Source organism: Atractosteus spatula, chromosome 2, assembly GCF_055471065.1.
Source record: "Atractosteus spatula isolate fAtrSpa1 chromosome 2, fAtrSpa1.hap1, whole genome shotgun sequence".
NCBI classification, from domain to species: domain Eukaryota; kingdom Metazoa; phylum Chordata; class Actinopteri; order Semionotiformes; family Lepisosteidae; genus Atractosteus; species Atractosteus spatula.
Window position 1 is genome coordinate 46,038,494 of NC_142707.1, and position 26,294 is coordinate 46,064,787.

At 36.4% G+C, this 26,294-nt stretch overlaps 2 protein-coding genes across 2 annotated transcripts in view; one reads left to right on the plus strand and one right to left on the minus strand.

Moving 5' to 3' along the window:
• Nucleotides 1-858, minus strand: part of ak9 (adenylate kinase 9) — a 34,537-nt gene extending 33,679 nt beyond the window's left edge. The window contains exon 1 of the mRNA XM_088936143.1: nt 805-858. Within this exon, the coding sequence (XP_088792269.1) occupies nt 805-858 (54 nt within the window). The remainder of the gene's footprint in view (nt 1-804) is intronic.
• A 5-nt stretch (nt 859-863) lies between these two features.
• Nucleotides 864-26,294, plus strand: part of fig4a (FIG4 phosphoinositide 5-phosphatase a) — an 88,711-nt gene continuing 63,280 nt past the window's right edge. The window contains exons 1-10 of the mRNA XM_088908826.1: nt 864-906; nt 1,719-1,839; nt 6,276-6,374; nt 7,373-7,496; nt 13,065-13,221; nt 15,144-15,194; nt 16,542-16,687; nt 16,835-16,963; nt 21,276-21,376; nt 21,580-21,742. Of these exons, the coding sequence (XP_088764952.1) occupies nt 1,777-1,839; nt 6,276-6,374; nt 7,373-7,496; nt 13,065-13,221; nt 15,144-15,194; nt 16,542-16,687; nt 16,835-16,963; nt 21,276-21,376; nt 21,580-21,742 (1,033 nt within the window). The 5' untranslated portion in view covers nt 864-906; nt 1,719-1,776. The remainder of the gene's footprint in view (nt 907-1,718; nt 1,840-6,275; nt 6,375-7,372; nt 7,497-13,064; nt 13,222-15,143; nt 15,195-16,541; nt 16,688-16,834; nt 16,964-21,275; nt 21,377-21,579; nt 21,743-26,294) is intronic.

Genomic DNA, 26,294 nt, shown 5'->3' on the forward strand with positions numbered 1-26,294 from the left:
GTTTCATTTTCCTGGCGATTATATAAGAAAACAGTTGTAAACTATTTTGAATATCCATGTCGAACAAATGTAAACTTTAGCCAAAAAAGGAAACTGAAATGAAACTAAAATTTTGCATTCACAAATTTACTTACTTGATTCTCTTAACTTTGTACACTCAACTTAATTTCGCTTCTTTGGTACAGATTTGTGTACATCCGTAACCATGGCGATACCGGAAATGGATTCCGGAAATGCATTGCTATTTGTATTATTAGGTCTGGGAATTGTAGTCTAACTGCTCAATTGTAGTTTCACAATGTTCTTAATAATAACGAGTAAATATTCAAATGTTATAGAATAACATGAGCGTTTTACAAAAGTGCATCTGGAAATCTGTATTGCCATTGAACATTGTAGCTAAATAAACCGTTCTTATACGAAGAAGACAACAGACACAAGACCCAGGAAATTATTATTCTTAAAATGAGAACTCAAGAAAATCACAGTGGATTGTGTGTAGGCTTATAGAAAGAATCAGTCCGCAAACAAAATTCACTACAATACTGAAAACACAACGATTATTTGAAGAAAAATGTAGGACTTTTCGTAGTGCTTTATTGTTGGTTGATATGCCATTAACAGATCCAATAAATTTCAACACAGTTCTAATCCAAAGTCAGAATTTCATATTTATCATACTTATTCGATATTATGCAAGGCAATGAGCAACAGCATTGAAGAATGAATTCAATTATAACACTTTTTCCCGGTGATTCTGGGCACTATAAGTACCTAACGCTAGGTCACCCCCTGGGCAGATACCGTTTCGAAATCGCTTTCTTCAAACGCGTTCTGTTTGGATGAGCGACACGCCATCTCAGCTGAGAGGCACCATGACAATCACATGATCGCATTAATTACGAGGTATTTCATTTTATTGCGTTTAAGCTATCCATTTTCGGTATTTCTTAATATACGTCTGAAATATGAGCTTTTTTATTTTACATTAAAGTTAGTGACCCGTGTTTGTCAACAGAGTGTATGTTAATGGTGTTAGAATGATAGCATGGGTAATACAGCAGTGCAACCGGAATCACTCCTTGCTTCTTGTACTGTTCCAATAGTTTTGGATGATAATGCAGAAGGGATCGTTTGATTACGTTTTAAACGTCGAAGTTATTTGTTAATAATTACGGGCCTGTCACGCATTGGAATAGCATATAGCCCTTTACTTTACATTCCAAAATGGTTGAGAATAGCTTCCAGGAAACCAAATGGTTTATTCATTAGTTATTCGTATTGACAATATCAGTGTTTTCTTTTAGTATTTGGATTCAAACCTGTAAAAAAGAGATACATTTAATAGCGTACAACACCGACTTAAATTTACAGTAGTCCATATGGGGTTACGAATATTATGCATAAATAAGGCCTCTTTATCTACAAATACATGAAAATGGCAAATTTTTCTAGTTAAACCCAATGCAGAAAAAATCAGTGTCTAAAAGTAAAATCTATAACTTTTGGAATTATGTGAATGTTTATAGTTTTTGAGTTCCTTACTTAAGGTAATTGTACAACTTGGGGGAAAAAAAATAAAAAACAACTTGGAAAACGTCTTGATTTAGTCCACTTCGTTATATAAACATATCTTGCAGAATTATTTAATGTGTAAGCTGTTTTTCATAACGCTGGTTTGACAATAGTACATGTCTCCTTTTTTCTGGTGGTTACAGCCTTTGAAAAGTACAGTTCTCAGGAGTTTAGAGGTATCTTCACAACGCCTCCATCATCATGCCTCTGTCAGCTCCAGTCATCAGCTGTGTGCAGAAGCTGGTTCTGTATGAAACAAGAGCTGTAAGTAACGGTTAACCTGTTTATTGGAAGAAATGTTTATCTTGTGTAAATGAAGGTTATCACGATGAGCCCCAAGACACAGTAGATTTTGAAAGACATACAATATGAATTGTAATTTTAAAAGAATTCATGCACCATAAATGTTAAAAGTGAGGACATTTGTAAGAGTGATTTACAGTTCTGTGAAGAGAGACACGTTTTCTATTATCTACCTGCTGATTCCTTTGCATATTATTTGCAATTTAAGTGGGTTCATACACGTCTTACTTGCAATTTGAAGGTACATAATTTTTCCTTCTGTGCCTTTGTCCCATGTGTTTGGTAGATAGGGCTTGTATACTTTTAAGATATAAGAGAATGTTTAGCAAATGGCAAAACCCATCAAAACAGAAATAAGAATGATTTGAACTTGGTTACTTAGATGGTCATCCCAGGTATAATATAATTTGTTGTGTTTAGGCACATTTACAATGGGACTATTTCTTTCACTAGTGGGCGCAAATGAGCATTTTCATTCTATAGGTACAGTACTTCCTATTTGCATTCATGTGATATTCAATTGAATATTGTTTAAAAAACTAGACATTATCTAGTTTCTGTGAGCAATACATTGCAAAATATTGATTCTATGTGGTATTGTATATATGTGTTTGGTAAGGCAGGCCTTGAAGCTGTTTGTGACCAACGTGTCACTGAAAAGACAACCAAAGATATTTGATGTCAGACTCTTAAGTAGATGTTGTTTTTATGTATATAATTTTTTAAGCATTTAAATAAGGTGTCTCAGAATGAAATAGCTAGACTTTTTCACTGGAGTAGAAGTTTAGAAAATCTTTTGAAAAGACATCAGAAAATATTTGACAATTAGACGTGTCATGGCTAAATGTGTTATGCTAGGGGTTACCCTTTTGAAAGGCCCAGGTTAGTGGCCTGTGCGGGCAGTGCTGGAAGCAGTTCAAGCGGTGTATATGCGATGTTATCTTCTGTGTTCCTGTCCTTTCCTCTCTCGGAGCCTGGTTAAGAATGTGTCTGTTCACGGGTCTCTGAGTCTAGGATGCCTCATGCCACCCCACAAGTGTTCAAAATGGCCCAGGTCCAGAGGGATTGGCCTCCACGGTATAACTGTCTTTGTAAATGTGTCTTCTTGTCTTATGAAAAAAGCAAAACATTGCTGCAGAACCAGAATAATTTTTGTCTTGCTTTAACGCTGTCATATGAAGGTGAGCCCATAGCAAGCAAGGTCCACACAGCTGATCAGTGTCATGCAGTGAAGCCAGACTGACATCAATCACTACGAGTAGTTCTCCAGTGACTATACACTCCAGCTCAGACCATGATACTTGTACCTCTTCACTGATTGGTCATAGCATATTGTTCATGCATGTCTGTGCCACATTGGCTGATGTCCATCAGGTTGTTCTGCATAAGCCCTGATTCTTCACTAAAGACGACTTGGCACATCTGCTGGCAGTTCCACCTGAGGTGACTATTGAAGCCTCCCACGTGCCGGCATTGCTCTCTCGATAAATGGGACACGTTTGTTCTTTTCTACGTCTTCACTTCCACCTGGATTTAACATTTTGAAGGTCAATGACCTCATGGCCCATGCATAAGTATTCCAATTATAGGTATGCCTTCACATTCAAGCCGTGCTGTTGCATTTGATATTTTAAGTTTGATAACTACCCTTGTAAAGTTTGGAAGCAAACACAAACTATGCTATTTGCATGTTTCTTTCTACCCTACTGTTATAACATCAAAATTATGAATATACTTTTTTTATTCAAATGTATACTTTTTTTCACCGAGTATCCTTGGTTTGCCTGTGCATATAATCGGGCGCATGAATCTTAATTCTGTAGTTCAATGAAAAAGCACTAGGTGGCAGCAAATAAAAGTACTGGACCAAAGCACAGAGTAGGCTTGGAAAAGTGTTGTGCGAAACAGGTTAAGTACACCTTTATCAATCTATACACTATAACAAGATTTGCTTTACGATTACCTGTTCAATCAGCCACATGATCACTTCTATGATGGAGATGCTTGTCTGAAATGCTCATCATTTTATTTTCAGATTACATTATAGAATTGCTTTAATTAAGAGCTACAGTATAATCTGCCAAAAAGTCTCATGTTAGTATTGAGGCTGGGGTTAAAGGGATTAAAGAACAATCAAAATGCCTTTGGTCTGGTTTAGTATTTTTTAGAATGAGCAATGTTTCAAATTTTCTTACAGAACCCATGAATGTAATAGTGCATACTTATCTCTTGTTCAGAAGCAACTTTAGGAGAAACCATAGGTACAACTTTGAATGTACCTTTGCCTTGTCTGTTGGGCTCTTTAGAAATAAGCAGTGTAAAGAAAAAAATAATGAAAATCATTTGTATCAAAATCAAATGCTGATTAAACTACAATATCAAAAGCATGGGTCGAAAAAAGAATTAATTTGTTCTGATAGTGTATACAGTATATAATACTGAAAATGCAAGTTATGTTAAAAAGAGTAACAGGTGTTAAATTGTTCTCATTCTGTACCCTAGTTATGCATGATAGCTGCTGCATATCTCCAGGTGGGGGCTGCACTTCAGTGGGGGCTGAAATGAGTCCTGCCTATCTGTAGAACACTTTGGGATAAAAAGCAATGAATTATTATAATTAGTAGCACTAGTGGTAATGGTAGTCAAAGAGTTTCCAAGATTATTTAAAACATTTTTTAAATAGCCTGCAACCTACAGTGCCTTCAGAAAGTATTCACCCCGTTGACTTTTTTTGCATTTTGTTTCTGTTACACCTCCAACGTTTAACACATTGAAATAATTTTTTCTTCCTTGGATAACACAATAAATTCAACACATTTATGAGTCAAAAAATATTTTTTATTCAAGAACGTTAGTGTCTCCAGAATGAAAGACTTAATTTCTCATTTACAAAAGTATTCACCCTTCCCCCCCCACCCGAGTCAATACTTTGTACGTAGTCCTTTAGCAGCAGTTACAGCCTTGAGTTTTTGCCATGTGCTTTGGGTCATTGTCCTGCTGGAAAACGAATCTTCGCCCTAAATGCAAATTTCTGGCTGACTGAAATCCTCAAGGATTTGCCTGTATTTGGCTCCATCCATGTTGCCCTTGATGGCAACAAGCTTTCCAGTTCCTCCTGCTGAAAAGCAACCCCAGAGCATGATGCTGCCATCACTATGCTTGATGATAGGGAAGGTGTTACCTGAGTGTTGGGCTGTATTTGGTTTGTGCCAAACATAGTGCTTTGCTTTCAGGCAAAATAGCTCAACTTTAGTCTCATCATACCGCAAAGTGTTCTTTCGAAAGGTTTTAGGTTTTGTCACATGGCTTCTAGCAAACTCCAGGCGTGACTTAATGTTGGCCTTTCTCAGAAGTGGCTTCCTTCTAGCGACTTTCCCAAAGAGGCCGAATCTGTGAACTGCTGAAGAGATTGTTGATGTCTGGACAGTTTCTCCCATTTCAGCCAAAGAGCTCTGCAATTCTGTCAGTGTTGTAGCTGGCCTCTTGGTCACTTTTCTGACAATTGCTCTTCTTATCCGGTTGCTCAATTTGGTAGGACGGCCTTATCTTAGTAGTGTCTGGGTTGTGCCATGTTTTTTCCATTTTGTTACAATGGACTTCACGGTGTTCCTAGGAAGGATCAAAGCTTTGCCAATCTTTTTATAACCTTCTGCAGCTTTTTTCCTCCTAATAACTTCATCTCGAAGTTCCACGGGCAGCTTCTTGGTCTTCACGACAGCAGGACTGATCTGATCTGCTGTTTTAGCTGTGAGACCTCACAAAGTCAGTGATATTTATTGTGCAATCGAGCAAATGGACACAGGTGGTTTCGAAATGAACACAGGGTGTACCTTGTTAACATATTTAGTGTGATCTCTCAAGATAATTGAATACCTCACCTGATTTAGGTTGTTAAAACAAAGGGGGTGAATACTTATCAATTAAGTAATTTTCAGATTTTTATTTTTAATATAATTCTGAAGACATCGAAATACTTTATTTCATTTTAACATTCAAGAGAATTACTTCTGCGGGAGTGTTAAAAATCATTTTTAAATATGCTTTAATTTGACTTTGCAACATAGTGGAACCAGAAATAATCAATGGGGGTGAATACTTTCTGAAGGCACTGTCTTTTTGTCTTAACAAGAATACTTCTCTTAGGATACCTTATTTAATTATGTTTTAATAATGTAATTATTATTTTAGTAATGTAATAATATTTAATAATGTTTTCTACAAATTTGTTTGATTCTGCACATTTCCTGTTGACTGCTCTTTCTTATTGTTTTGATACTTTGTTTTGTTGTTATCCATATTGTGCTTTCTTCGGTTTATAAATAGGAGAACATGTTTTTATCATGCAGATTAAGCAGGGATTAAATGACCTAAAACATGGAGCTATCCCTTTTTTTCAGAGGTATTTTCTTGTTGGAAGTAATCATGCACAAACCAAACACCGTGTTTTGAAAATTGATCGCACGGAGCCGAAGGACTTGGTTATTATTGATGATAAGGTAGGTACACAGTGGCTGTTACATGCTAAGTGATAAGAGGCCTAATGTTATTTGGTTCACAGAATATTGTGCAATATTTCTTCATGGCCTGAATATAAATTGTTTGCAGTACACTTTGCCAGCGCTGTTGAGTCTTGAATTCCAATTATGCAAATTTCTGGACCTGTAAGATGACATTGTTTTTGATTTTTCTCATTCTCGCTGAGATTATGTAACCCACTCTCTTACCTGTGAGGCTGCATTCTAGACCTCAGCAGTTCCTAGTCTTCGAAAAGAATGTCTGTGTCCAGTGCAATGTTTCTTGTACTGGTTGTTAACTACGAGGTAGCTTTCTGTCAAACAAAGAAAGCAATTCCTCATAGATTTCAAATCAAATCTTGAAGTACCTTCTTATGTCAAGCATGTGTACTAGTTTCCATAATACAATGGTTTAATGTGTTGCTTTTTAAACCTTTTCAAACAGGCTGCTCACATTGGTGTTACAGTGTAAGTTGACCAAGAAGCACACCAGCTGCTTTGTGATAATTTTATTATTTTTTTGTAAAATGAAAAACTTTAGTCACTGTCATAAGTATCTAATTGTGAGTGTCCTTGTAAATGTGTATATTCTCTTTCAGAGTCTTTCAGTATTTTTCCCTTGAATAGCAGTGTTTACACATCCTAATTGGAATCCTGTCTCATTCTCCACATGTACCACATTAATTTGTTAGAAGGTGTCGGATGAAGCAATAGAGATTTTAAACATGTAAAAATGACATATCATTACAGTTGTAGCAGACCTTTTACAAGGGGTAAGCTTTGAGAGGATTATTCTTGAGTTCCTATTAATGCAGCATCCTGCCTATAAATGTACAGTAATGTATATTTGAGCTGGACAGGTAATTATTTGGACACCAAGGTTTTGTGATCATGGGGCTTCAAGCTATTGTACTGTCTGTAATAATGAGATATTTCATAAAACTCTTGCCTGTTTTTGCCTTTTTATGTTTACTCTTCAGCACGTTTACAGTCAACAAGAAGTCAGGGAGCTTTTGGGGCGCTTGGATTTGGGGAACAGGACTAAGATTGGACAGAAAGGCTCATCAGGTTTATCAAGAGCGGTATCAGCTTATGGTATTGTGGGTAAGAACATCTAGAAACTTTCCCGTCACCTCTTACCGTGCCCTGTTGTTATACCAGGGCTCATTTGACTTCTTCAGATCCAGGACAAAGGACAATTATTAGACCTGTCATGCTTTATATATCTTAGTTAAGTTGAAAAGTACAGGAACTCTGTCAGTCACCTATATAATAATAGTATACTAATATGGTAGTATATAATAACATTGTGTCATGCTTTACGATGAAATGGCAAAAGGGAGTGCAAAATAACCGTTTGTAAAATTTTTATTTTTGTTTCATTTTGATGTATCTCTTTTGAGAAGCTTACTTGAACCTTCAAGTGCTAAAAATAAAGAATTTAAAGAAAAAGTTTTTTACATTATTTTTTATTGTACTGGTGGGTAGAAAAGACGGTATTTTTGTACTAGCTGTCCATCCATTTTCTAACTGCTTTGTACAGTACAAGGGAGCTGGAGCCTAACCCAGCAAGCAATGAAAGATAATGGAAAACTGGTGTCAGCTACTAAAGATTGCTAAGGATTTCTAGTTATATCTCCATTGTTGTCAATCTTTCTATCTAAAGTTGTACTCATTCCCAAATTGTAATTGAAAATAAATCATTAGGGAGAGCGCTGGTCCCTGGATCACTAAGGCTGGCAGATGATGGTTGGAATACCTATCCCTATTGTTTTCTCTGTAGGCAGAATAGCAGTATCTTGTTGCATATGGAAGATTTGTCACGTTTGCAGCAGTAATTTGACACATGGTTCTTGAAGGATAATAGGGAGATAAAGATAATGGAGTTCACGATGAATAAAAGAAACTGCTAAGATGAGTAGTTAATGGGGTTTTTTTAGGGCTTCACATGTTTTGCTTGAGATTTTAAGGATAGCAGAGAGCTGGCTTTGACTTCTGGCTGTTGTGACAGGCTCATACCTGGACATGCAATAGTATCATTGGTGTTCTCAATAAAAATAATGTACACGTTTCTGAAAAATGTGTCTTAGGTGACCACCTTCCCATATCTCTTGCCAAATTCCCACTTTCTTTAAGCAGTACTGTGGTATCGAGTGCATGTGTACTGTTTAATTAATTTGTTTATTATTGCAACATTTTGAACTACAGGTGCTGATTTGTGTTAAATGTCCAAATATCATAATTACCAATTATTACTTTTGGTCCAACCATGTGGTGTAGTAGGTTATAGTCTTAATTTTTTTTTTCTTATAGAAGCCAACAGATTATTGCTGCATCCTTTAAAAACAATACTGTTCATTCGCTGTAAAGTTTACAGTAATTGTTGAAATGTAGACAAATGACATATTTTTTTAAAATCTTTTTTTAATTAACAAAAATCAAACTAAAAAATAAAAACATGAAAAGGGCAATCTGACATGTCCTTATGGTGCTGTTTTTAATATGTCTATGTCTAAAGCAGAGCACAGATTTCTTTCTTTATTTTTGTCTATGTGATACCACAAAAACCTAAAATGGCTGTCAGATGGTAGCTCATATGTTAAAAAAATGGTAAAGATGTAATGTAACACTGGACTTTAAGCAGGAAAGCTAAAGCAAAAGAGCAAGAATTTGTATGTCTGAGATCTTAAAATTAATCTTTAAATCCTTTACTCCATTTGGCACGTAGTCTAGCCCGTAGGTGAAAGCATGTCCTGTGAAGTGCTCAGTAAAAGTAGAATGACATGGGCTAACAGCTGTTTTCCATGAAGTAGAAGACTTAGGAAACAACCCAAATAAAATAAATAAAACGACCAAACAAAATCTAGTTAAATCCTTTACAAACAACCTTGCCCCACTAGTATATGTGCAATGATGAGATAAAAGCAGTTTGTCATCCAATGACAGGCTTGGGAAATCCACAAAGAAATAAGGAATGGCAACTCTTTTCTTTGTAATGTCAATCTACTTCTTCATATCTCTTCTTCCATAATAAAAAAAAAACTGTCACCACAAGATACCAAATCAGCATGAAAAAAATGGAACATGTCCTATTTGTGAATTTACTGCTAGAAAATAACTAGCATCTTAAATCTCCCTAATACATACTGTCTAATAATGCTTTAACTTTATAAATATTTAATAAGTTGGTCCAGCCAATACAGTCCACTCTCTGCCCCATGCTTTGCTAACAAGACTAGTAAATTGATTGATCACAGGACAAATACATACATGAAAGTAGGCATATAGTCATTGCAAAGCTCCATGAGCTGTCAGTAAATCATGAGGATGCACCCCAGACTGTGCTAATGATCTGTACCATTCTCTGTTTTTACCCTACATTTATTCTAGGCTGGAAGCCCTGAATAAATGTAATAAATGTACTCAAACACATGCTTCAGATATGTGACCTAATTAACTACATCTTATTTAAAAGGAAGGTTACGTATAACTAAGCAAGAATGTGAGAACAAAAGAAGGATTGCCAACAAAAGGAGCTCATATAACCTCTTTTGCTTCTTTGAATGTTTCTTTAGGTGTCCTAAAAGCTGTGTAGAGGAGTCATGCTGCCTTTAGCCCATTGTCTTTGCTTCATAATGAATAAATTTACTTCCCAGTAATTTGCACTGGTGATCTAAGGTCTTTTTTCCATACTTGAGCACATCTTTTCAGTGTAATTTATTTTAATTATTCCTTAAAATGATAACAAAATGGTTAAAAAAATGTAGTTGCGATGAATTAGAAATGGGAAAGCATAATAACCTCCTCAGTGAACAACATGTTTGGAGCATTTGACCGGGAGGCACATTGACCTTCAATAAGTAAATTCTATTCTCTAAATGACAGGATTGCTATTGAAGACTATTATTATTATTAAATGATATTTTTATCACTTACTTCGTGAACTCATCAGCACAAGCAGGTTCAAATTAGGTGGATGGACTTTACATAATTCTTACTCTACCTTAGAAGCAGTTCTTTTGGTTATGTGATTATCTTCTTTTATGACCCAATACTTATTGGCATATACAGTGTATTGACTGTATTGATGTTGGCTATTTCCTTTTTCTTTTTGATGTAAAAGAAGAAAATTGAGTCCTCTGTCCTTTTTAAATTTGCATCATCTTGTTTAGAAAAAGCTTAATAAGCACGCAGAAATGGCAGGCTATATAGGTCAGAGTGAATGGTGAAAGGAAGAGTAATCTTTGGGAAAAACAGCTTCAAGACAAAGACATCTGTCTGCACATTTCTCTGACACTGAGGTGGGTGGCTTTCTTTTTGGGTTTAACTGGCCTCAAGTAGCTTCACCTTTTACTATCATGTTCCATAGCGATTGAGAGGGGTGTTTTGTCTTTGTTTTGACATTGGAAATAAGCAGGCACTGGCTGAGTTATTTTATGAATCACATTTATACTCAGGCCATTTATGTAACATCCATCATGGCGTGTATGCTTTTAAAGAGGTAGGGTGTATCGCCTGCGGTTTCCTGTAATCCTGTTTATGACAGTTTTTGTATTCTGTGTCTGATTCCCTGTTGTTGTTTTTGCTTCAACTGTCTGTGATTTTAATGGAGCGTGGAGGCGCGAAGAGATCCCTGAAGGCTGCAGTAGAGGAAATGGCGTTGGGGAACGCGTTGGATTTGTGCTCCTGACTGTGCGGGGCGTCACTTGCGTTGCACATTTGCCGCACTTTTAGTTCTCTTTGCAGTGGTAGTGTCGCAGGTCTAAGAGCACCCGTTTTTGTCTCTAAAATGAGGGAAAATAGAAAGTAACCGAGTAAAAAGGCACTAAAACAGATAATCTGCATAAATCCCTGCGACCTCACGCAAAGGGAGAATGGGGGGAGTGTAGGCAGAGTCCTCTGACTTGGCCAAAGTTGGGGCCACTTTCTCTTAATACGTCACTGACACCGCAGCCCCGTATCGAGGGTTAACCGATCGGAGAAATGTCCTTCACTGACAGCACCAGGAGCTGTCACTGAGAGCCGAGAGGACCCTGGCCGGGGCTAATTCCCCTTCCCCTCCATGGTCTTCTGCTAATTGTTCGTCTCTACTTGGAGAATCACAGTCGCATTGGGCTAGTAACCTAATCAAGGGCCGAACCTTCATCACAGAGCTCAGCCTGTGCTCCAGGCAATTTAAAAGAAAGTGGAACTGTTGTCTGCAAGTCATATATGTCCTTGGTATAAGGAGGGTTACACCTAGCATTTGAACTTTTAGAATAGTGTGGGAGCTGCAGGATGTCGCACAAATCAATCCCAGGATAAAGTTATTAGTAATATTTTTTATGTTAAAAACGACATTACTATGGAAAATATTTTGAAAGCATATTGTGCTTTCAAAGGCTTAAACTTAAACTGATGTGTGGTAAGTGTTCTGGCGCACTATGGCTGCCGTCGCATCATTCAGGTGGGGCTGCACACTGGTGGTGGTGGAGGGGAGTCCCCATTACCTGTAAAGCGCTTTGAGTGGAGTGTCCAGAAAAGCGCTATAAAAGTGTAAGCAATTATTAATTATTTTTATTATTATTAAACTTTCAAAAAACAATCCTTAGTCATTTAACCACTGTCATAGAAGCCTTTTTCATTTCTTACTGAACACCAGTATTGATTCAGATTTCCTGCTTACTTGCAGACTTAATTTTTCTCTCTCAAGAGTCAAAATTGTTATGCTGTTTTTTTCATATTTCATTTCATGTCATACACTTTCATATCCTTTTGTTTTTGTACAAAAGGAGGCTAAAGAACTGTTTGACTCACATGCTACACATTTGATAGAGATAACAGGACCCAGCTCACATTTTGTCTGTGCATGTGGGAGAGAAGTTGGAGCCAAGCACCAAGTAAAAATGATTAAAATATTAATTAAACGCAAGAAGCTGGTGTCTCTCCAACTATAATTCAACTGCTTAAAGAAGCCCTGCCAATGGTTTCTTTCAAACTTACGTATATTTTACCCCCACAAACTCTGACACCTTTTTATTAACTTAGATTATTAAAAATGCACATGAAGAGCACAGGGACCAACAATGGATCTCTCCCAAACTCTTTGAAGAGCACCCACAAATATTTGTTTTAAACTGTCTTGCTTCTTAAGCTTCCACATCACGTGGCACTCACAATACACAATATGTATATTTACAACACTTCGCAGAGTAAACAGAAATTTCCACTGGGTGCTGCATGTTTTATGATCTGGTGCTTCCTGAGAAATCTTGCTTATTAAGATGTCACAAATTAAAATATTCTAAAAAATTCACATATTGGTTTAAAATAAATAAAGAATTGAGTGAGAACGTGATATTTGTTGACATCCTTAAATGGACAGGACATTTTCCATCTCTGTAAATTTTAATAAGGGTTTATTAATTTGTTTTTAAATGTTTTATTGATGAAAGTGCTTATTTAACACTTAAAGCCAGAACAGAGATATTTTAATCATGTATTTTTCCTGCAGCATAAATTCAGTGTGGGAAACTGTAATATAAACACAGTCCATGCATTCCTAAGTGTTTTGACCAAAATGGTTTGGTTTAACTGTTAAGCAATATATTGATGCTTTAGTTTGAAAATGGTGACACATATTCTGTTTAGTGAAATTTGAAATGACTATAATTGTTTTTTGTTGTTGTACAGGTTTTGTACGATTTTTGGAAGGGTATTACATAATTCTGATCACAAAGCGAAGAAAGATGGCTGACATTGGTGGACACTCAATATATAAAATAGAAGACACAAACATGATATACATTCCAAATGACTCTGTCCGGATAGCCCATCCTGATGAAGCCAGGTAACCCAGTCTTTAATGTTGTTTGCGGAAATGTAAGTAATGACACCAGGCTGATTCTCTGGTTTCTGATGAAAAGCGCACATTACATTTGGTTTTTTATCCACGTCACTCTTGGGTATTTGACATGTTTACAATGTGAAGTTTGCATTCTCGGGGGAATATTTATGAAATTTTACATTTTATATGCATGGTCATATGAGCCTATTTTATGCAAGGAAGGGAAAATATTTTCCAAATGAATCTCGGTGAATGAATAAGTAAATTACATAGAATAATTTAACAGAATTGATAACCAAAAGCTCTTTTTGAGAAATCAAACCGACCAAGTTGAAAATCAGATTGTCACTGTTGATTAAATTGTTTCTAAAGATAAACAATGTGTTGACAGACTCACTGATCTTTGAAACAGAGTTTACATGCAATGGCACCAGCTTTGTAGGTATCAGCACTGTTTGGAATTGTGTTTACATTACGTTTGCAGTTCGAATTTGCTCATAGAATTTAATTTCTGCACAGTATTTTTACATTGACTTCTGTTGTTTTGATACTGTATTTAGGGTTTTACTTTTATTATAATGACAGTGTACTTTCTGATTCCTTACTGTGTGACTGTGTGCTATGGTTTGCCTCTGCATTTTAGGCATTCTGAAGTATAAAGGATTCATAGAAGGTAACAACTCATTTTTACACAATGTGATGGGGTGTTCCACCAAGCCTATCAATGGCCACTGTGAGGTGACTCAGTTATACCGGAAAAGACCCATATTTGTTTCTTTTCTGGTGGTCAGTAGTGAATTTGCCAGTATGATGACAGATTATCTTGGTTGGCTTGGGATGCAGTTTGGCTGCAATGTGGAGTAAATAAATGGTTTTGGATTAATAAAACTTGAGAAATCAGGAGGCTGATGACTAACTGTGAGACATTAAGTTATGCAACTTTGGACTCTTGGATGTTTTTGCTTTGGAGATTTCCAGTCTTCAGTTGTCTGGGATTCCTAATAGTTGTTGTGATCACATTGTGTTTTAACGCATGCCTGAGGTCTACAAAACATTTTCTGACATAAACGTCTTCCACGGCTGTTTGTGTAAGAGATGTCCAGTGATGGTGCAGGGTCTGTAACAGCTCTGTGGCAGTATGTAGTTCAGGAAGCAGCTCTTGAACACATTCTCCAAGTGTACAGTTAAATCTATCTTCTTCCAGTTCATGGTGGCCATACAGTAATTCTAAATTGCTTCAATGCGAAATCTAGATGAAATTTATTCAGATTACTGTGCCTCAGTGTCACTTGTTCTTTTGGAATTTCTCTCCCATTTAGGTCAAGCCAGTGTGTTGGAGGAGGTCTGAGGAAATCTTATTTAAATATTAGAGCAATTTGGTGGTGTCTTACTCTATAGACCAGAGTTCTGATGATGGGTCTTTGCTGTTTTGAAGCTTTTAGTGCTAAGGAGCTTTTGAAGTTTAAAGCATACTGGAGATGACTGATATCCAGAGTAAACTTATGCTCCTGTCTCTTTCTGTACTGTTTAAATAAACCCAGGCAGGAACATCATGCAACCCATTTGATTACTAGATTAAGTGCGCGAGGCTCCTTTTGTACAGACATGTAGAATTCCTCTAAATTAAAGGGGTGTTGTCGCTAATTGTGTGTTTATTGCCCTCTAGTGGCTATGATAAGCATCATATGTTCATTCCCATACTACCTTTACAGCGCACACTACTCTCTCATTGGCATAGCTGACAGTCTTTATACCTGCCAAATCATGCCCTAAGCATTTACTTTGGATTCTGACTGGTGAGAGGAGTGATCTGAACCTTTACTGCAACATTTCCCATAAGACCATGTCATTGTTTTTTTATTGCCCCCAGTATCATTAAATAATTATTACATTTTCTCAAGTTAATCTTTTCTCTCTCTTTCTAGGTATGTGAGGATTTTCCAAAATGTGGATCTGTCCAGCAACTTTTACTTCAGGTAATTTTTTGTTCTTTTTTCTTTTGATGATTTAGTGTTGTCTATAAAATTCAGTGATCATATGTACTTGTATACTGTATGCTGTGTGTTTACTTGTACATTTATAATGCATGTGGGTGAAAGCTCATGGTTATTATTTGAAATTACTATGGTGCATTTATTTAGGCATTTGATGTTAGTGACCTTAATTCAACCAACATAATGTACACACATTCTTAAGTGAGCCTACTGAATGTGGTGGTTGTGGAAATTTTTTTTTCCATAAGTATATTTGTTCATTTAGAGCAGCTATACTAACTGTTTTGTTGAATGCCCTTAAATCCAGATGGTCGACTGACAGACAACATGTAAAGTCAGCTACTCATGAAAAGATACAGGTCGTGGACAAAAATGGAAAAACAAATGTAGTGTTGCTTATTAGGGCATTGGACCACCATGTGCAGCCAGTACAGCCTATGTGCACCATGACAGAGTCTCCCAGTGTCTGGAATTCTGCAGGAAGGATGGTGCCATTCTTCCATGATGTATTCAATCAACTCACTCCTAGTTCATTGTATGAACTTGTCACCTTAACTGTATATCTAAATGTTCTCTGACAAACTGCAGTGAATTTGGCTATAATTTTATCTGTCTTGCATTCTAGGTTATAGCACTTGTAGCGGGCTGTAGCACTTTTGTCTCCATCCTTCCAGTGTAGTAAGAAATCGTGATATTTTTATGGTTAATAACGACACTTTTTTAACAACCGGTTATTTCCACCTAAAGAACACGAGAGGTTTGATGTGCTTTATTTCCATGCTCTGATTATGAACTGCTCTTATTTTAGCAAAATTGTTTATCCTTTGAATGTTCTCCTGAGAGTACATAAGCCAATGTCATTGTGACAAAAACTTGCTTGACATGAAATTTAAAATGCCTTAATACAGAGCTTTCTGTTCCACCGCCTATTAAATGTGTAATTTAATTTATTATCTCTTGTCAATGTAAAAAGAAAATAAGGGACCTTCTAATGTAAATTCAAGCAATAATAGTTAAATTAATTTGCAGATTATGCATTACAACTCAAATCCTGGTCTTTTTATTAGAAATTTGTTGCATAAAGTAATGATAGAATTTTTCGAGGTGTAAGCTTTTTATTCTTAATTTGTTCAACTTAACTTTACCCCATGTGTTCTCTGTTTCATATTTTTAAGGAGGTCACAGTGTTTTTCACCAATATAGTACTATAGTAGGTTTTCTGTAATAAGTAATAAAATACCTGACTTGTTATGCTTTCTGTTTTTAGACATATGTTAAAAGTATACTGACCTCACCTTAAACTGTTATCCTATCAAACTCTTATTGCAGCTACAGCTATGACCTGAGCCACTCTCTTCAGTACAACCTCACTCTTCTGAAGACAACATGTGATCTAGTGAAGACTGAGGAGGTCTTCACACACAATCGTCAAGACAGCTTTGATATCTTCGAGGATGAAGGTTTGCCTACACAAGGTGGGTCTCATTTTGGGTTTTTTACACAAATAAAAGTTACACTTAAGAAAGCCAACCATAAGGCTTGACCAGAGGACCTCTGTTATCTTCCGTTGAGTCGAATTATGTGACGGACATCCAAATGTTTGTTTTTGTCAACGCCTGCAGTTGTTTATGGGATTAAAAATGAACCCTACGCAAAATACGTGTGGAATGTAAAGCTTCTGGAGAAGATCAAGGAAACAGTGCATCTGGACTGGCTAATGTACATCATCCATGGATTCTGTGGTCAGTCGAGTATCCTTTTCACCCCTTGCCATTCAGAAATGATTGAACAAAATGAAAAAGTGTTTTATACTTGTACCGCTTTTCTCTCATTTTCTCCCCTGCAGGTTTTCTGTAGTTTTGTAAACCCACCAGTGTTTGCCTGGTGCCTGTGGGATTTGGATGTATTTGTGGAAGCTGTGTCTGATCTCCAGTTAGAAAAATGCCATGCTTTCTCTTGCAGCATCAGAGTGTTGACAGGCCACAAGGCAGACTAGACCAGGCATGTGTTTGTGGTTCTCCCAAGGGCATTTTGTAGGCAAATTGGTTTGAAAAAGTGTTAGCAATAGAAATAAAGGATAAAGGAAAATTGTTGCTTAATGTTGAGAACTTAATGCACTGAAAAACATAGAATTGCTGAAAGGTAAGATTTTGTGATATGCTGTAAAGCTAAAAAATGGTTGATTGACAGAAGATTAAATAATTTTTATACATGTGTTATAAAATCAGTCAGAATTTAATGATTTAGTAATGGTTTAGAACACATATTGTGTTATCTTGCAGTGCATTTTAATGTTAAAATTTGTAGAAAACATTTCTGTATATCGTGCTGAAAAGATAAGAAAAGGGTGTATGAAGGCTCCACAGCCGAAACGTTGTTTCTTTTTTTCTCTTTTCAGCATGTAATAAACCCTTACATGTTCCTTTGCAGCCTACTCTTGCTGACACAGCTACCTACTTGAGCTGTTTCTGTATACCACTGTGACTTGACAAAAATATGTAAAAAGATTTGAAACAAGGAGGCCATTCTGCCCATATGGTAGTTGGTAGCTAATTACCATAGTGTCAGCTTCAACATGGCTGGGTAGCTTGTTTCACTCACCACACCTCTTTGTGTAAAGTATTGCATCATGGTTTTAATTTCTTAGTAATACATTGCCATGTAGTTTTCACTTGTATTTCCAAGCTTGTGTTTTTAAATTCTGAAGACATCCACTAGGTCGACTTTGAGGATTGTGAATACTTGGATGAAGTCCTCTTGCAGTCTTCTTTCTTCAAGACTAAAAAGGTTCAGCTCTTTCAGCCTCTCAGTGTAGGGCAGTCATACAATTTCTCTTTACTGGACTGATTCCAGAGCAGCAATTTTATTTCTAACGCACAGTGACCAAAATTAGTACATAGTACATAGTATTCTAAATGAGGTCTTAGTAATGTGCTACTCAAATTTAACATAATATCCCTTGATTTAAAGGTTTTATTTTTAACTATAGACCCGAACATTTTATTTACCTTTTTTATTGTTTCCCCACATCTGCTAAATGGTACCTGCATGTGATTCTCTGCACTAGTCTACATTAAAAATCGCCTGCCAGGTGTTTGCCCAGTTCTGAATTTTGTTTAATCTTTAGCTGTTTTTGAAGTGTTTGCTGATCTACCCATTTTCATATCATCTGCACACGTCTAGTGTACTAACTATACTGGAATGTAGATGATTCATATAAATTAGGAAAAACAGTTGTCATTGTACAGATTTCTATGGTAGTCCTCTTATTGTACCACCCAAATGTGAGCATTCTGCATTCTCCCCTTATCTGTACCCTCTATTTTGTATTAACTCTCTTATTTTGTATTCCCAGAATGCATGCCATCTGTAATTAGAAAATTAATATTTTATGAGGAAATTTATCAAATGCTTTCTGTAAGTCTAAATACACCACATCATATGCTCCGTGTGTGTCCATTATTCTTGTTGTTTGCACAAAGAACTCTTAACAAGTTGATTTAGCAAGACCTAGATTTTTGAATCCATGTTGACTGTGCTTTGTAATCTTATTTCCGTATGAATGATCCTCATAGTTCTAATTGTTTCCATAACATTACATGTAATAGAGGTTTGATCACTACATACTGTAGATGGGTACTACACTAGCAATTTTCTACCCCTGATAGTAAGAGTAAGTAGAGTTTTTACCTGCTGTTTCCTACACTTCAATGAGGAATTCTCATTATATTTTATCCAGAGCATTTTTGCATCTGTTTGCAGGAAGGCACATGGGATTGGAGAAAGCTCCCCCCATTGGTGTATAAACTCGTTTGGAATGAATGGTGTGTGGATCACAAGCTAAAAGAGGCATTTTGACTTCTTTAAAAATTTCGCTTGCTCCTTGATATGTAAAATAACATTGTATTCTTCATCTGCATTTCCAAACTTTTTGTTGTTCTTCTTTATACATCACGTGCACTGCAATTATGAAATGATAATGTGTATAATCTAGTGTATAAACAGTGAGTCATATGTGAATCACTTTCATAATACAGCCATCTGTTACTTGGAGATAAATGATCTTTCCTGGAACTTTAATGATTTGTAGCAGGTCAGTCTTGTTGGTTGCCAGCTCTGCTGTTTTTGTAGCCATTAACAGCACATTGCTTTAAGGAATTAAAAATGAAACAGGTTAAAGTTCCCGTGACTCTAGAATAAATGCTTTGGATATATGATTCTGTAATCAGTTTTAATTTGTTAATTTTTTCATGCTTGCTTTTGAAAGATAGATGGATTGTTTATGAGGGATTTGAATCTCTGAACAGGCAATGCAGAAACAGCAGAATTTCCAGTATGAAATACATAATTTACTGCACATTTTAAAAGCAGAATACTCAAATTCGTATTTTTTTCTCCCTGTATAAGGGCCTTATTTATGACAAGTGATGCAGACTATCGGGGCTAATAAAGTATAGAAACTAAGAAGAGGCCTTTATTAGAACATTCATTTATTTCCACTCAGTAGGGAGCATAAATTCCAATTTCTTTCAGAAATTCAGAATAGTAATGCACAACTGAAGGATTTACTTGCAAATATGAAAAGCCCCTGAAGGGACAAGATAATACTAAGCAGTGTGGTTTACCTGCTGCCTGTTTGCTGTATCACCTTTTGTAAATATTCTTCCTGAATCAACTGGACAAATAGAAGAGTGTTCAAGCAAATTTAGCAAAACACTGGTTCTTTGGAATACATGGTGAAATGATTAAAAACAAAAACATTATGCAGTTGAACACTGAAAGGCTGTGCTACTTTTAATTAACATAACTATTTCTCTTAAAAGACACATGATGTTTCAGTTCAGGTTCACTGTGTTATGGCACTAATACAGCAAATTTCTGTTTTGAATTCCATGGTTCAGCTTTTCCAACCTGAAGACTTAGGAACTAATAATTAGATTTCTATGATATGCTCCATATCCACAAACATTATTTTATTTTTAAAGAAAATCTTACTCTGCAAACTGAAATACTGTGTTGCTTTAGTGTCTGTTTAATAGAAACAAATTACATGTTTGGGTTTTTTTTTCCACAAGAGGCTAGGATGATTTTTTAAACCTGAGTATATGCCTCGTGTACTGGATGTGTTGTGTGAATGACAAGGATTGTCCACGTAAGAGTCTTTGTGTAAGTAAACTTGGAAAAAATAACAGAATAAAAAAAATGAAATCATCATCCCTCCTGAGGAAGTTCAGTACATTTGTCAGACAGTAGCTATTAATACCTCATGTTAATTGTAATGAAGTTTTAAAATAGTCCTTATTGGTATTTCTCATGTGTCATGTAATTGTAGTATGGAGTATGATACCTCCAAGCTGTCTAACAGTGTTTCTGAGGAAGAAAATTGATATTATTATGAATGAAGAAAAACAGCACCAAGTACATACAGAGAATGAAGGAGTCTGTTTCTGCATTACAGAAAAGCAGCACCTAGAGAAAACATTCTACAAAAACTTAAAAGTTTAATTCTCAGCAATAAACACATGGGAATACACATATTATTTTAATTCCCATTTAATATTAATATTAAAACGTTCTCCCCCTGTTTGCGTGGGTTTCCTCCAGGTGCTCCGGTTTCCTCCCACAGTCCAAAGACATGCTGTAGGTTAATTGTATAAAGCCTTTCGGGTGGATATGGGTGGATAGATGGATTAATAACACATTTTTCTGTATTGCAGTTTTAGAGAACATTGACATTTACAAATACAACTAAGAATATCAAGTGACCGTGCCAACAGTTTCTTTTTTCATGCCATAGTGTGTGTTACTTTCAGAATAAATTCTGTAGATATATGCTTGTAATTGTGAATCTCTTCTCATCTTACAGTGGTCTTTCTTAAAAAGGAAAAATAGAATTGACAGTCATTACATTGTTTACTAGAAATGGTACATTCACAACAGGCTGTCTATTAGAGTTCTGCAGTGAAATTCCTGGAAGTGATTTTTGCCTTGTTTTCTGTGAGGATGCCTAGTGATTCATCCCGGGTGCCAGATTGTTTCCTTTCCTTAACCTTAATACTCAAGAGCTCCTGATCTATGGAAGACCGGTTTATGTCACCTTGATTGCCAGAAGATCAAGTAAATTTGCAGGAACACGCTTCCTGAAGAGGGGAGCGAACTGTGAGGTATTGGGCTTTTCATTTTAGTTGGCTTCATCACTTCTCAGGTGTTTCATTGATTTGCTGTTGCAGTGGCTGATGTTGTACAGTATCTACAACTCTTGCTTTTATGTTACTTTATGCTTTCAAATCTAGGACACATTCATGGACTTTATTTTCATTTAGTATCTATCATTTATTGGAGTGTATCTTTTTTTCCTTTTTAACAGGGAGATGTAGCTAATGAAGTGGAAACGGAGCAGATAATCCACGATGCCTCAGTCATGTCTTTTACGGCTGGAAGTTATTCCTCATATGTACAAGTCAGAGGTTCGGTTCCTCTCTACTGGTCTCAGGACATCTCTACAATGATGCCTAAACCACCCATTCGATGTGAGTTATTTATTTTACAGAAGAGCTAAAAGAAGAGAAGTTTACATACAGTAGGTTTAAAGTATCTCTATTGAACCATTCCTAGCTAGAGCTAAAAAAGCTCATAGTTATTGCATGTTTTATAAGTTTGTCTTGTGAATCTAGCTTAGTGTGCTACAGTGTACAACATGGAAGTGTTTTTGGCCGACATTTACAGTAACTTCTCGACAATGGCCAGGTCCAACACCATCTTCTCGAGCAGCCCTCTATCAATTATTAAAGATTCCTGTCAGATTACCAGATTACAAACATTCAAAGCAAAACCATTTACTCAAATCACTAAGGTTTACGTTTGGATACCAGGTTTTTTCATAATACTGTGATCATTGTAGTGTCTCTGGTTTTCTATTCCATAGTTCTATTTGATAATGACTTTCCATTATCAAGTCCATATCATCTGTTTACTATGGTATACATATTTGTTGAGCTTTTGAGAGCACTGCAGATAATACAGAGATCAATAACCTTTTAGAAGTAACTTCTTTCGAAATAAACAAAGATCAGGTCATAGAGAAAGTTCAACTAGCTTTTTTGTCTCTGAAGTTAAGAGATTCCAGACTCCATTTCACACTTTTTGTATACAGAGCTGAATGCTGCTGTCCCTAAGGCCTGGATTTGCATACAAGTACTCAGTGTTAATTGCCATGTTCTTCATGTTATCTCATACTGCTAGAAACCACTCAGTAGGGAGCTTTTTATCGCTCATCACCGCTGAATATTTCACATAAGCCATGCTGTACCACATTTTTAAAATACTGACTTGGAAGAAACCTGGAACTCTTTCTGAAATGTAAACAAGAAAGGAAGAATTTTCACAAAATCTTCACTGTCATTGGCAGTAAAATCTGTGACATCACCTGGACAAGCCTGTAGTTTATTATACAACAAAAGAAGTTAGATTGTGCACAAGGGTGCCATTTATACTGGTACACAAGCAAAGCAGTACTGAGGCCTAATGGTTTTCATCCACATAGACATCAAACAATATCACAGAAAATGTCAACATGAAAATCACAGAATCATGATAAGTTTTTACTTTGAAATGTGACACAGTGTCAGAATAAAAACATTACAAAATTAGTATTGGATATGACTTCCCTGAGCATTAACACAATCCATACATCATTGATGCTTAAAATCATGTCTTAAACTCATTTAGGCATTTTTAACTCTCCTAATATACAAAACATTGCACACCTGACATTTTTATGAAATCACATGAGTTGACCTCAGTATGGTGTTATCCTAAAGCATAATGGTACTCAAACAGTCAGCATACCTATTTACTTGGTATTTTTAAAAAATTCTGAGTAAAATTATATACACAATGAGCTACTGATGTAATACATAAACATTCCCAGTAAGCTTTCATATATATTTATAAACATAAATATATATGTAAGCTTACTGGGAATGGGAATGTGTTTTGCTGTCATTTTAGTTTAAACATGATTTAAACGCTTTCTTTCCACGCTCATAAGGGGAGCTTTGCATTCACTTTTAATTATTTCCAGCTTCTGTCAAAGGAGCTTACATTTGCACAGCTTCCATGATTTCTTTATCTGACAATTTTGATCTGGACTCCATTACACAGAGAATTGCCCTTTTGCTATAATAATTCCCACCCAAAAGCCTTCTTATTATAAAGTAATTTAATATATTAACATCTTACCTTATCTGCTTCCTTGTAATTATGGTGCCTCCTTGACTGTGTTTCTCCTCTATTTGGAGATTAAACATACTTGTTGCACTATAATGCACGTGGTCTATTTTTAAAATGCGGTAATGTAAGAAAACTCACAATGTATCTATTCTTTTTAGAAACAATGTAAACACATTGTTACAAATTGGGGTTGAGAAAATCATAATATAAGGAGTTTTGTAAATCATTATAGAAATCAGGTTCTGACATTAGCTTGTATTATAAGCAAATATAAATATTAATAATTTCATCCCCTAAAGTCAGATATTACCAAGTATGTGGATCGTTTATTCTCTGGCACAACTTAATAACACAAGAGTGAAAAGACCAAAAGCTAGACTAAACATACAGTGGTGTGAAAAAGTGTTTGCCCCCTTCCTGAAATGTTTCAGATCATCAAACAAATTTAAATATTAGACAAAGATAACACAAGTAAACACAAAATGCAGTTTTTAAATGAAGGTTTTTATTATTAAGGGAAAAAAAAATCCAAACCTACATGGCCCTGTGTGAAAAAGTGATTGCCCCCCCCCTGTTAAAACATAAATCAACTGTGGTTTATAACATTTTTGGAAAGCTGAGTTCAATTTCTCTTGCCACACCCAGGCCTGATTACTGCCACACCTGTTCTCAATCAAGAAATCACTTAAATAGGACCTGCCTGACAAAGTGAAGTAGACCAAAAGATCCTCAAAAGCTAGACATCATCCTGCGATCCAAAGAAATTCAGGAACAAATGAGAAACAGAGTAATTGAGATTTATCAGTCTGGAAAAGGTTATAAAGCCATTTCTAAAGCTTTGGGACTCCAGTGAACCACAGTGAGAGCCATTATCCACAAATGGCAAAAACATGGAACAGTGGTGAACCTTCCCAGGAGTGGCCGGCCGACCAAAATTACCCCAAGAGCGCAGCGACGACTCATCCAAGAGGTCACAAAAAACCCCACAACAACATCCAAAGGACTGCAGGCTTCACTTGCCTCAGTTAAGGTCAGTGTTCATGACTCCACCATAAGAAAGAGACTGGGCAAAAATGGCCTGCATGGCAGAGTTCCAAGACAAAAACCACTGCTGAGCAAAAAGAACATAAAGGCTTGTCTCAGTTTTGCCAGAAAACATCTTGATGATCCCCAAGACTTTTGGGAAAATACTCTGTGGACTGACGAGACAAAAGTTGAACTTTTTGGAAGGTGTGTCCCATTACATCTGGCGTAAAAGTAACACAGCATTTCAGAAAAGGAACATCATACCAACAGTAAAATATGGTGGTGGTAGTGTGATGGTCTGGGGCTGTTTTGCTGCTTCAGGACCTGGAAGACTTGCTGTGGTAAATGGAACCATGAATTCTGCTGTCTACCAAAAAATCCTGAAGGAGAATGTCCGGCCATCTGTTCGTGACCTCAAGCTGAAGCGCACTTGGGTTCTGCAGCAGGACAATGATCCAAAACACACCAGCAAGTCCACCTCTGAATGGCTTAAGAAAAACAAAATGAAGACTTTGGAGTGGCCTAGTCAAAGTCCTGACCTGAATCCGATTAAGATGTTGTGGCATGACCTTAAAAAAGCGGTTAAGGCTCGAAAACCCTCCAATGTGGCTGAATTACAACAATTCTGCAAAGATGAGTGGGCCAAAATTCCTCCACAGTGCTGTAAAAGACTCATTGCCAGTTATCACAAACGATTGATTGCAGTTGTGGCTGCTAAGGGTGGCCCAACAAGTTATTAGGTTTAGGGGGCAATCACTTTTTCACACAGGGCCATGTAGGTTTGGATTTTTTTTTTCCCTTAATAATAAAAACCTTCATTTAAAAACTGCATTTTGTGTTTACTTGTGTTATCTTTGTCTAATATTTCAATTTGTTTGATGATCTGAAACATTTCAGTGTGACAAACATGCAAAAAAATAAGAAATCAGGAAGGGGGCAAACACTTTTTCACACCACTGTATTTATTAACACCGTACAACACAACATTCATAGTTTAACAGTTGTGTATATAATTCAGTGAGTTTTGAAGCCCTACCTTTTACAGACATTCTTTCCTCATGATCTTATAATACCAACCACTGTAACAGGCCATAGAAAGATATGGCATCCAAATAAACAAAATGGATTGTAACCAGGACTAAATCTTCATCTTTAAACGGATGCCAATTTCCCTATACTAAACAAAGTCATCTCTAAAATAGAAGAGACTGTTCTAGCCTGCAGATGTCTCACCAGCGTAAACCAGAATTTCCTAATAAAATAAGACAGCAAGCTCTCTTTAGTTAGAAAGCTCAAAGTCTGTCCCTTTCAGTGTTCAGATTGCATGGACAGAATCTGGTTTCAAGTCCAGTTGGAAAGAGGAGCTATCTCTCTGTACCAGCTTTTGATGAAGATGAGGATGATGGATGATGACGTCTATACTTCCTCCTTTCTCATTCTGTTCTCTTCTCTCTGTATGTCTGTTCCTGTATTTATGCTTTGGTTGATTCCTTTGAAGGCTGTGGTGGTACAGCTAGTTGTACCACCTAGATCTTTGACATTTATGACTGCCTCAAGGGAGATGATCAGATAAGTGTCAGCTGTTGGCACATTCAGAGGATACCCATTGTTCTAAATTTACAGAATACGGTAGTTCGATACCCTATTGTAATACTGTTACAAATGAGGCGTTACAAAAATGGTGACTAACACAAATTGACAAAACTGCTTAGTCAATAAGTAAAATGATTAATCATAACTACCAGGATTTTTCCTACTCCAAGAATATACCCGAGCAGTAGTAATTAGAGGCTTGTGTAGGCTTTATTCTCTTGCACAGCATTG